A 12,463-nucleotide genomic window follows, 5' to 3' on the forward strand; every position below is an offset into this window, starting at 1 on the left:
TGAGTGTACAGACCTTTTCCGACACCATAAGCATTCTAAATGAGTTCAGGTTTATTTCATGTTGCTGTGCTTGTGAATATCAGTAGGTCACAGAAAAGAGACTCAAGTGGTTCCCTAGCAACACAATAACAATGATAAGGTCTGATCATCTGGTGTCTTTTTCAGGCGGAAGGGGCTTTCAAAAAGCAACATGCCTCTGTAAAGTGCCATTCTAAGATGTGCAGCAGAAAATTGAGAACTAAAGCACATCACTTGCCAAAACAACTGATCTTCAAAGGAGTTAGAGTAGTTTTTGGTAAGGGACACAGTTGTATGACTGAATATGAATTAGGGTATAGGGCTGGTCATCTTCTTCGGAGACAGGTGAGGGGTGTGACGGCCTTAACAAGCAGAATGTGGTAGGCCTGTCGGAACTGGCGGTTCATGATGGCGTAGAGCACAGGATTAATGCAGCTGTTGAGCCAGGTGAGGTTTGCACAGAACATATGCAGTGCCTGGGGTGCGCGGTTATGCTTGTCGACAATGTTGAGCAGCAGGAAGGGGACAAAGCAGAAGACGAAACACAGGAAAACGGTGAAACACATCCGGGTCACCCGCTTCAACTCCCCATCATCTCCCGAGGATGGGGACACATTGGTACGGGGTGCAGGTGTGGCTGTGACGGGCGTGCGGTTGGGGGCAGGGGGCAGCTCCTCGATTCCCACTGGTTTAGCTGAAGGCGAGGGTCGAGCAGCGCCAAGGGTACAGTGGGATGGCCGGGTTCCCCCAGGAACACTCTCCGTCGTGGCTCCACCCTTGTTTATCTCTAGTTCCCACTGACCGCTCATGTCACAGCTAGATGTGACGGCCACACTGCTGTCGTCCTCCGTGCCCTGCGCGGACGAGGCCGGTTTCTTCCTCGATGACCGACGGCTGAGCCTGTATCGGGCTAGAGCCCGCGCCGCGACATGGACCCGTCTGTAGATGAGAAGGTAGAACAATCCAATGCACCCCAGGCCGATGAAGAAGTAGAAGAAGAGCAGGATGGTGGAGTAAGGGCGGCCCCTGGTCCGGTGGAAGCTGCAGGTGCACACCTTTGGGACAAACGCGTACACAGGCCAGAGCGGGGTGAAGCTCGCCAGGCCTAGTCCCCAGGTGGCGGGCAGGAGGAGCGCTATCCCGCGGTTGGAGAAGACGCGGTCAAACGCCGCCCTCTTCTCGACCAAGAGATATCGGCTGACGGCAATGATGCAGAGGGTGATGATGGAGACGCAGTTGGAGAGGAAGAGGAGCAGGCCAAACACTCGGCACCAGAGTTGGCCTCCTCTCCACCGTAGGTGTAGGTAGGAGTCCACAGAGATAGGCTGCAGCAAAGTGCAGTAGAGCAGATCAGCCAGCGCCAGGTTGACGACCAGCACGTTGAAGCGCGTCCTCAAGCGTGGATCCAAGGCAAAGGCCAGGATGGTCATCAGGTTCCCCACCGTACCGGTGATGGTCACCAAAGATCCCCAAAGTACACCAAAGTACCGGTAGTTCACAACAGAGGGATCGTAGCAGGAGTAGGAGTCATTCCCTGACAGGTGGTGCGTAACGTTACTGTTGAGCAGCATTCTACAAACTGGAACAAATGACAGATTGCATTAGTCCAGTTGTAAATAAAGCATCTCTTGCACATTACACCTTCAACTTGTTGCTGTTGAAGTAAAATAGATACTACTACACATTTTAGTTGAGCACAGTAGTTCAGCCAGTTTCAAATGCAAATAATACTGACGCCTTTTATTCTGAACAATCCCCCGCTTGTTTGGCAAGAGCAGTTTGTGTTATTTTTATAGTCAGCTTTCAAATGCTGAATGCTGTATATTCCATGCAATGGCTTGCTTTTACAGTGCCTAATTCAGTAAATGATTTATGTCACTGTTACCAGAAATACTGAAATATAAATACAATTTAATGTTGACATTTCTTTTGTTTTTACTTGCATGCTACTCTTTTCTAGTTTTAGTTTTTTACTTTTACTGTGTTTACAGCATGATATAAAACCACAAAGTGAAGTGTATATTAAAGTCAAACGAATCACAAGCACTTGATTTGTGTGACTTTCATGTCTCACCATAGAGTTGAATATTTCCTCCAGTGTTGCTGTGTGCTAGTGGTGAAGAATCAGCATTCTCTCTGTAAGGTTTGCTTCCGTTTGAGCTTTTATGTTATGGGCTTGACATCAGCATGTAGTGGGGTTTCCTTTTTTAGCAAAGTCCTCATTGAGGAAATGGATTGTAGCAACTCATAATGTAGTAACGGCTCATAACGTAGTAAAGGTTCAATGTAATAATCAGCTCAGAGTACATAATGTAATAATGGCTTTTCACATAATGTAATAATGGCTTTTCACACAATGTAATAATTGTTACATTATGAGCTAATTAGTCCATTAATTTAGACAGAAGGACAGAAAGACGCTCATAATGTAATAACAGCTCATAATGTGCTAACTGCTCATATTGTTGAGAAAGGTGTTAATATTATAAAACTTTTCATGCATACTCCCAGCAGGCCAAGGAAGAATCTCCACTCCAAATGTTTCTAATTGGCCTTATAATAGATATACATAACAGGCCACTGCGTTTTGGCCTATAACTCGTCGGTCATACAAACAAGACTGACACAGCCCTGGGTAGACAACCCTGTGGGTCAATCCACACATCTCCGTTTGCTGGCGTGAAACGGTACGCTACGAGACGGAAGCCCTTGTTCCGGATCCGGCCATTTCTGTCTGTTACTCAATGAAAAGCGGAACACGGATGTGCTTTTTCCGGACCGGATCGCGTCCGTCTTTCCGTTTTTTTTTAACATGGGAGTGGATGGGACTTCCGGCCGTCCGTACGGTCGCGAACGGACATGTGTGGATTGACCCTGTCTGGTGGAGATCTGTGCTCTGAGGAGCACACTTTTCTATTTACAGTACCTCTGCCACCAGGGGGCGTAACAGAGTGTCCATTCCCACCAAGACTGATAATGCTGTCACCTGCCTGTCTGTCTGTCTGTCTGCCTGCCGTATAAGCCCAACCTTTCGTGCAGTTTTAAGCCATTAATGTTACTATTTGTTACAACATCGGTATTAGATATTGTTGCTGTGCGGCAGAAACCAGGGCCGTTGAACACCTTTTTAAGTCTGTGTGTTGGTAAAAAAAATATTGAACCAATGAAAAGCATTAAAAGCACTTCTGACAAAACCAGCTAACTCCATTGGATCCTCAAACTTTCTGCTAAACCAACACCACCGGAGTTGGCTGGTTTTTCTGACCTCCAACCTCATTGTGAGCTTGGAGGTCCATTCAGCTGTTCTTATCAATGATGAACAAAACCTCCTAACTCCACTTTTTTCATTTCCTGAAAAATTAACATTATGGAGTTACCTGGTTTCTGCCGGACAGCATAGATATCCAAACATCTAACGGACAGAACATATTATTTATTAGTTATTCACAGACAGTGTCAATTTAACTGATTACTTGCCAAACAATCTTTTTACTTATCGTTGCTCTCGGGCTGAAACCTCTTATCTCCATATTTCTTTTTTTTTATGTTTTATCGTAATTGATGCCCTACTTCATCATATAAGACTCGGAGTGTAGCACGAAAGTAGTGAAAATAGCACATCTACAAGCTCACAACATATAGTGAGTTTGTAGATGGGCTATTTTCACTATACATTTTTATTTTCTTTCATAATAATAAAAAGGTATGGTTTTGGACATATGAGGTTTTCACCCGACAGCAATGATATGTAAGCACTGCAGTGTGTTGTCTTACCACATGGAAATGCAACAGAATAGCAAAATAATGTAGAAGTTTAGTACTTTTGTAAATAATTTATTTAGCTTATTTATTCAACATTAAGGAAGCTCCAAAGTTTTTCTCATTTCTCTCACATTTCTACAATAATCTACATACAATTATGACTCAATATACTTCTCCTAAATAACTGTTAATACATTTGTAGACTTTATTTTTTTATTGCAGTTTACAAGAAACGTTAGCAGGAGTGCTAAGTATTGCTACAATTTCCCTTTCCTCTGCTGTTCATAACAAGAGTTAGATGATCACAGCAGTATTCATTGCTTCAGGTAGGACAGAGTACACAAGGCAGAGCAGATAAACACCATGAAGTCACTTCCATGTTTGGATATTGATGACGTGTCTCACAGAAAACATTGCTTAATATATCTGTCCTTGTGATGCAATTCTCATGAAACTATGAAACATAGTGTGTGTTATGAAACGTGTGCGTGCGTGTGTGTGTGTGTGTGTGTGTGTGTGTGCGTGTGCGTGTGTGCATGCATGTGTGCATGGTCCACATTCTACTGTTCCGTAACAGAGGCTAATGCTGGCTTGAACTCATTACATGTTTGCTTGTGTTTCTCCCTCCTTCAGAGCGCCTTGCAACCAGACAGTTTATGCACTGATGCTATGGTGTCACTGTGGTGATGGTGATTGCTCAGAATTGCTCACAGTGTTGAAATAATGGCATAAAATATTTTTTTGTGGAAATATACATGTATTTTAACACAGTTTTACCGTGTGCTTTATCATTGTTAACTAATGCACACAGCACACACAGCTTGTCAATAGCCATGTGGATAGCATTTGGAGAGAACTTTGAGGAATGCTCGGGGGAACCAACAGACTCCTGACAATTATATTTTGGCCATTAGGGAGGCTCAGACACAAATTATAGTTCTCTGTCTCATCCTTTCCTTTCCTCGTTTATGGTGTGCGTCAGGCACAGAGAGTAAGACTGAACGCAGGTAGCTGCTTAAAGCATCAAACGGCTTAATCACAAGTACTATCATCACTTCACGGCATAAATCAAAACATGAATGGGTTTGTCTTCGTAAAGAAACAAATACATACCTGCTTTAAGACACAATACATTCTACCCTCTTGCTGTGCCTGTCTGCATGTCCCTAAAGTCCTCTCCCAGAGAGGGAAATATATAGGCTATAACGTTTGTCATCCTCAATGCCAGAACAGAGAGTAAGAAACTTGAGATATTCAATATAAATAATTTTGTGCCAAGAGCTGCAGAAAAGGTACAGTAGCAAATCTAGAACCCTAAACCACAGTATAGATGCTTTGATTATTGTTGCCTTATTGTATGCAGCCCACAAAACAGGGCCAAGCTGTCAGCTACTACAGGTCTAAGCCAGTTGCCATATTTTTTATAATGCTAATGCTGGCTTTTGGTAGGCAATGAACCTTGACACAGGGAAAAGAGAAGGGAGGTATGGGTTGAATCCATCATGACAAAGTGTATGTTCGATGACGTCATGTTTTGGAACTTAAAAGTCACGTGGACGATTGCTTTAGTCAAGTGGATGTTGGAGGACGTTTGACGAAGGTCATGCATGACAGGAAGTAGAGCATGTTGGTCATGCACCACAAGTTCCTCGTTAAACCGACTGCATCCAATGTTACATTGTCCAGAAAGATCAGTAATCAACAGAAAATCATGAAAAGTGTGAACGGCGTAGCCCCTCCTTCATAAAACGTCTAACATGGTGTAAAATAGAGATTCATTGATTATCAATAGTTTTTCCCTGTTTACGTCACAGTGTGCTTCTTCCTGATTGGTCCCCATAGTATCACCATCAGTAAGGGGTGAAGAGGTATGGCCCATGTGAGGTGCGAATGGGGCCCGGGGCAGGTCGTAACAGGCAATTGAGGGCCGTGCCCTGTAGGAGGTGATGATGAGGATGTTGGTGGTGGGGGTGAGAGAGTGGGCCAGGCGGCCGAAGCGCCAGCTGATTTGAGGCAGCTGCCATCGCCGCAGCCATTGCCAAGGGATTTGGTAATAGTCCAGGCCCAAGAGTTTTTGGAAGTTCCTTTGAGAAAGTCATGGAAGACTGTGAGAAAATGTGAGAAAGAGATATTATGGTGAGAAAAGAGAGAGAAAAGCAAAGCTTAAAATCTTAAGCTTTGCTGAAGGAACTTACAGCATCGAAAATAAGTATAAATCACATCTGATGTAATAGTCTGTACCATAAATTCTGTGCGCTTCTTGTGCCGACTGAGGAGTGGATTGGGTTTTCCTGCAACCCCATCTCGATGCCTCCGGCTAGATATATGCTGAAAAATAAAATGGCTTTTAGAGATGGTCTGAACCCTAAGATTACTTATGATGATGGAATTGTCCAGCTGATATATCGACTTTGCTGAAATATAGACCGTTATTTGACTTTTCTGATGACATCTCTATCAGCAGTTAATGCAGCCGATGTGTCCTGATTTTAGTAATAAACAAAAATATTGATTATTTTGGTGCCTGAGCTGCCAGACTGCTAAAATAGCCGTTTACAAAAGTTCAGTTCATGTGTGCATTTTATATTTACTTGTTTAATTTTTCATTGTATGATTAAAGTTAAATGTTCTTTTCATAATTATATTGAAGTTTATAATATATTTTATATATGTAAAAAAGATCTATCAAAATTATTTCAGTTTATTTTAATGTATTTGTTTAGGGTAAATGTTTTCTAGAAACTTAAGTTTTCCTATATTTTAGAAAATGTTAAACTTTTTGACGAAAGCCATGTCAGTCAAAACCCATAATCGGTGGGCTATAAGACTTTGCAAAATGGGGTTTGGTCAGGCTCTAGAAGGTTGTGGAGCCTCCTGTGGTCTCTCACCTGTTTAAGCTGCAGCTCTGAGTTGACCCTCACATTGCAAATCTCACAGTGGAAGGTACGTTCCTGAGTGTCGGGGTCAGAGGATAACCCCCCTCCCTGCTCTGGGCTGGGGTTGGGACCCAGGCGTGGGTAAGCCTTGATAGGTCCCAGTCCACTCCGAGCCTCCAGAATGGTTTTGTGTTTGGTGCCTGTGAGCAACAAAGAGAAGGACATTCCAGATGATGTGTAGCTCTATGCACTGGAGTCTGTTTTCCTTTTAAAAGATCTGGACAGCAAAGCAAAAAGTAATTCTCTTATTTGAAATATGAGATTCCAAATCTGTGCCATTACTACTATACTATTACTCTCTCTAAATGTAATGCCAAATATGTTTTTTTCAAAATGTGGTGTTAATAACACTTCATCAGAACAGTAGCTGCACAGTTATATAGAATGGAGAAAACAATCTTCATTGAGATAATCTTACTCTTACTCTTAATCTTACTCTAGAGTAGGGACTGACTCACCTTACACTCCACATCATACATCTCTTTTCAAAGCACTGGTCTTGCCACTAAGTGGCAGTAATGCACCAATATTGGCTTGAAGGACTATTGTTGTATTCTACATACATACAGTAGAGGTTTCTCAAATAGGCTCTATGCACAGCACCATATTATCGCTTCCTTCACAGGTGTTACCAGTGATACTAATGAAGGCTCTGTTCAGCAGAGTAGTTCTCAGATTTTTTTAATTTCAGTTTTCCACGACCCCCATAACTCAGAGTTACACACCCGTAAAGGGCCATTTGGGAGTGTTTCCAGTGAGCCAACATACACAATATCAGCACCCTGACTCTGTCTGACCAGAATGGAACATTAGTATCATTTGTAACACCTGTGAATGTCGCTGCTGTGCATAGAGCCTATTGACTCAAGTGGTGTATACTGTACTAGTGTAGTGTCCCTCAGGTGTGATAGGGAATTTGACCTCTAGATGTCACACACTCTTTAGATCGACACATTTGTGAACACACTTATTCAAGCAAAGACAGATTTGACCTGCTTCCTCATTTCTTGGAGAAGGAGTCTTACCTTTATTATGCGCCTCCAGCTGAGACAGGGAATTGACAGCTACTTTGCACAAGGAGCAGTAGAGCAGCTTCTTGGCTTTCTCTTCCTCAGATTCTCCAGAAGAGGGGCTGGGTGTTGGGGATGGAGTGTCAGGAAGGCTGGCCGCGGCCAGATCCCCAGGAGGGGCACCGAGGCCCGGGGAAGAGGGGGGAGAGCAGGGTGGCGATGTGCTCAGTGATGACAGGAGGGGAAAATCTGCATCTGCTGAATTCACCGTGGGTGGTGGCAGGGGGCTATGGGTCAAAGGTGACTCACTGGAATTAAGATTGGATTGGGTGTCCTCTGTAAAAAAAAAAAAAAAGAAATAATAATAATTAAACATAGCTACTATATTTAACAATAGGCTCTGTGCATAACTGTAGTCCCAGATGTTCAGAAGGTGCCATACCCGTTTCATGTTCCGGTTCATTCCAGTTCAGCAGAAGATTTGAACTGGAAACACGTGAAGGTGTCATATGTGTTTCCCATTCAAAGATGCTGCTGAGCTAGTCTCGCGTAGCCAGACAACTATTCCACAATCTCCGAATGCTATATAGAGTCTGGAACTACAACTCCCAAAATCCGCTTGAGGAAACTGGCACTTCCGTTCACGAAAATATATTTCAAAATATCTTTACATTTTCAATTTCTGCTAAGCAGCAAGCTAAATATACTTAGATTATTTGTATTTATATTATAATTTGCGCGACTGTAAAGACGAAACGGAAGTGGGGAGGAAGCTTCACATCCAGTTTATATTCTAAGCATGATCAGAGCTTCCGAGTCCCAGACTGTATGACCGGAAACATTTGACAATTGTGGGAGGCAACAGTCTGGCCACGCAAGACTACTGCTGAGCCAATCTAACAAAGCTATAAGGAAATGAACTGGAACAGGAAACGGTATCCCACCTTCTAAAAACTTGAGACTACAGTTATGCACATATGCACACAGTTTTTTTTTTTAAAGAAAACCTTGCTAAGAGATGTGGGGCAAAAGAAAAACACTTAAGCAACACAGTAACAAACATAATAGTTACCCAGCAGTGATGCACAATACACACATATAAAATACACCCAAAATCACATCAAAGCTGACAGCGAAAGCAAAAACCATCACACAGTAAACAGTCAGACAGCAGTAGTCAAATAGCACACTGTATGATCAAGGACCATGCCTACTGTATTGGCTATAGAAAGTATAGACAGCATATGATCATAAAAGAGTGAAGATAATAAAGTTTATCCTCTATGTCTCCAGGGTCAAAGCTACCCTACGAGACACACACAGCTGCCATTCCATCTGGATTCAGGTGATGGCAGCCAGTAAACCTACTGTATAACCAATTCAGACAGTTAGAAGAGGTTCAGTAGAACAAGGCGGTAGGCTATATAAGAAATAATAAAGTCTGCACATTTTAAAAGAAGCTCTTAGTCAAGGCTTTATTAATTAATTAATTATTGCTGACTATAACCTCAGTAGAACAAGGCCCCAGACCTTTTATATTACTATTAATGAATATGGAAGTGAATGAGGGAACCTTGAGTTATCTGAGTTGATAATGAGCAATGGGATTTTCTTGTCTCTAGTGTCCGTCTCCGACATGGCCGGACTACACATGTGTACGCATTACAAACAGCAACTTGTATTTCAGGTGCTGCATTGCTGTGTTTTATAGATGCATACTGTATAGTCACTGGTTCTCAAAGTGGTGTCGGGGGACCCCCAGGGGTAATTGAGGGGATTGCAGGGGGTCCCCAGCAAAATGAGGAACAGTTTAAAACACTTAAGCCCTATTAAAATGTTCTATTTTCAAAACAGACAAAACAAATCTTTTCAAATGGGGGCTTTTCAAATGGGGTCACGTTTTGCGAACCACTGGCTTAAATTACCACTCAGGATCTTATCTGTGGTTCAGAGGGAGCCTGCGGTGTTGGCTTGGTCGTCTTGATGACTGAGTAGTAGCAAGCTGATGCTGTCAGTGCAGACAGAGGCCTTCTTTTAGCACATTGGTTCTCAAAGTGGGGTCCAGGGATCCCTAGGGGTCCTTGGGGGGTACCAGGGGGTCCCCAGCTTAATTAGTTAATAAAGAGTCACAATCATGTTAAGCTCTTTATCCATATTTTATACTTTGGCTATTCAAAAATCTTGAAAATTTGTGCAAATCTTTGAATAAATATATTTCTAAAGTAAACATTTGTAACTCAAATCTTTGCTTCTGGGGGTCCCTGGAACAAAATATTTTGAGATGGGGGTCCGCGGCCAAATACACTTCATTTCAGGGGTCCTTGACATGTAAAAGTTTGAGAACCACTGCTTTAGCAGACACCATGGCACTGAGACCCCACTTGGTTCTGTTTCCCCTCCTAACCGCTCACACAACAACTGCCCTCAACATGAACACTGACCTCGTAGTCAAATCTGTGCAATTTCTATGTGTGTGTGTGTGTGTGTGTGTGTGTGTGTGTGTGTGTGTATTATTGTACTTGTGAGGGTCAAATGTCCCCACAAGTGTAGTAGAATGTCAGAAATTGTGAGGACCATTTTCCTGGTCTTCACAAGATAAATTGTTTTATTATTAAACATATTTTTGGAGTTACGATGCGTTGTGAGCTTGTACTGTAGACAGGCTTTTCAGCTTCAGGCTTACGGTAAAAAATGGCAAAAGATACATAAAGAAATGGTTTTCATAAAATCACCGTCCTGAAATATTGATGTCCTTACAAGTAATACAAACGTGTGCGCGTGCGCGTGTGTGTGTGTGTGTGTGTGTGTCTGTACTGTACACGTTGTAAGACACGCATGCGTGGCTCACCTTCCATGCTGGGGTCAGGCTCAGGACTAGATGGCGACGGGCCGGGGGGTGAGGGGGAGGTTGTAGAAGGAGGAGGGGGCTGCTTGTCACCCTCCGGGACGCGAGGCGTCTTGGACGTCTCGATGCCTTTCACCCTCCGAGCATGACGGTTCCCCTTGTAGTGGGCCTCTGCTTGGCTCTGACGGGAATATAAGAGATGCAGGGGTTTACGCCACGTTTAAATTTACACTGAGGTTTACAGGAGTAAGTTAACCCAACTATAGTAGATGTTGATGCCCATCTCTCACCCGCCTGCCTGAGAATTTCTTTTAATAAAACCATGGCAAGGCACCGCGATACTAAAAGCCTATTTATACTTCGCCACTTGCCGACAGTAACAGATTTTTTCCGTCGTGCAACGCATAAATTAGGCTTAATGAACCCGTGTTGTCATATTCTTACAGCAGATCTGGTTGCTGTGTATCCTAAGCCTCCGTTTCCCTTTGGCCACAGTTATCTGTCAGTCAGGACGGCAGTGAGGTCACTGGAGTGAACCCAACCTGCTGTGTCTCAGCAGATGGCACTGGGCTGTCATACGAGCCCGCTGCTGGCCTTGCAGCCTCGCTCCCCCGTGCGCCCCCGTGGCTGTGGCAGCTTTGCATTAGCTCGGTCAATTATGCATTCAAGACCTTTTAACTTTATACCCAGGGTCATCACAACCAAGGGGCTCGTAACCAGACACACACACACACACACACACACACACACACACACACACACACACACACACACACACACACACACACACACACACACACACACACACACATACACACACATCCTTGAGTTGACAAAATCTTTGAGTATTAATTTAAATCAAAGTGCGTAAAAAATGTAACATCCCGCAATAGTGGCATAAAGACACTCTAACGGTAAAACAATGTTTAAATATTGCTATTCTTTTTCATATTTAATATAATATTGATTTGTGCCGATATGCATATTGAGGGGGAAGCCCAGGGAACACCTTCTGACAGGGACAGGTGTAGAACATTTAGCAAACTTATAGACCCATATACAGTACATTCTATTGACCGGGGAACACACTTTGTGCGGCAGTAGTTGAGGGCCGGACATATCTGAGTGGATAGAGAGTCCGTCTGGGAATCGGAAGGTATTTGGGACAAGGTATTTGGCATCAATCAGAGGAATGCCATGTAACATAGCAGCATCAGCTCCTAGTCTTACACTATGCTTATAAAGCATACATATTCATTTCATAATACAGTATACAGACACAAAATGGACTGACGATGTAGCAGACTACTGTCACATTTTCCTTCACAGAGTGACATACAGGCTGTTTTTCCAAATAAGAAGAGCATGCTAAAGTTGTTTAACCCACTCAGCTGTTGTCAAAAAGATCATTTACTATAAAACTCATAGGGTAATTTCACTATCCCTTTCAGTGCAGCCGGCTGCCATGTTAAGTGGTCAAATGGGTGGGTCGCGAACACTGTAGAGATTTTCAGTGGGCCCTGACCCAGAAAAGGTTGAGAACCGCTGATTTAGACTAAATAAATTCCCCCAAAGTTTTGGTAGGCCTATGTTCTTTACGAGAGCGAGAGCGAGAACTTGATGCATAAAGTTACAATGGCAGATTTGTGCCAGGGTAGCGATACCCAAGGAGTCAGATAGGGGGAGAATAGCTGTAATCCAGAGCGATAACTCACACACACACACACACACACACACACACACACACACACACACACACACACACACACACACACACACACACACGGTGGAGAGAGAAACATTTTTGTCCCTGTCGTTTCAACTTAAAATTACTTGAAACAATGTCCTTTCTGACACGTGTTCAGATCGCACAGCTCTGCTCCGTTGTATCA

The 12,463-nt window shown here is 43.3% G+C and overlaps 3 protein-coding genes across 3 annotated transcripts in view; 1 reads left to right on the plus strand and 2 right to left on the minus strand.

The window, feature by feature from the left end:
• apof (apolipoprotein F) overlaps positions 1–8,159 on the plus strand; it is a 33,162-nt gene extending 25,003 nt beyond the window's left edge. The window contains exon 3 of the transcript XR_014601126.1: positions 8,149–8,159. The gene's annotated coding sequence lies outside the window, so the exon portion shown is untranslated. The remainder of the gene's footprint in view (positions 1–8,148) is intronic.
• gpr84 (G protein-coupled receptor 84) lies at positions 102–2,155 on the minus strand. The gene is made up of 2 exons (XM_084062198.1): positions 2,093–2,155; positions 102–1,597 (listed from the first exon to the last, which is right to left on the minus strand). Exon 2 carries the CDS (start codon positions 1,587–1,589, stop codon positions 345–347), a length of 1,245 nt encoding a protein of 414 aa, XP_083918324.1. The 5' UTR covers positions 1,590–1,597; positions 2,093–2,155; the 3' UTR covers positions 102–344.
• LOC311048860 (zinc finger protein 385A-like) overlaps positions 3,955–12,463 on the minus strand; it is a 42,797-nt gene continuing 34,288 nt past the window's right edge. Inside the window, exons 4-8 of the mRNA XM_084062181.1 lie at positions 10,575–10,752; positions 7,742–8,062; positions 6,669–6,856; positions 6,022–6,108; positions 3,955–5,885 (exon numbers count right to left, since the gene is read on the minus strand). Coding sequence (XP_083918307.1) covers positions 5,631–5,885; positions 6,022–6,108; positions 6,669–6,856; positions 7,742–8,062; positions 10,575–10,752 — 1,029 coding nt within the window. The 3' untranslated portion in view covers positions 3,955–5,630. The remainder of the gene's footprint in view (positions 5,886–6,021; positions 6,109–6,668; positions 6,857–7,741; positions 8,063–10,574; positions 10,753–12,463) is intronic.

The sequence above is a fragment of the Gymnoscopelus microlampas genome, assembly GCF_963454915.1.
Source record: "Gymnoscopelus microlampas genome assembly, chromosome: 7".
NCBI lineage: Eukaryota > Metazoa > Chordata > Actinopteri > Myctophiformes > Myctophidae > Gymnoscopelus > Gymnoscopelus microlampas.

What these genes read in the sequence shown, in the direction of transcription:
- gpr84 (XM_084062198.1), bottom strand. Translation starts at nt 1,589, where the DNA reads ATGCTGCTCAACAGTAACGTTACGCACCACCTGTCAGGGAATGACTCC.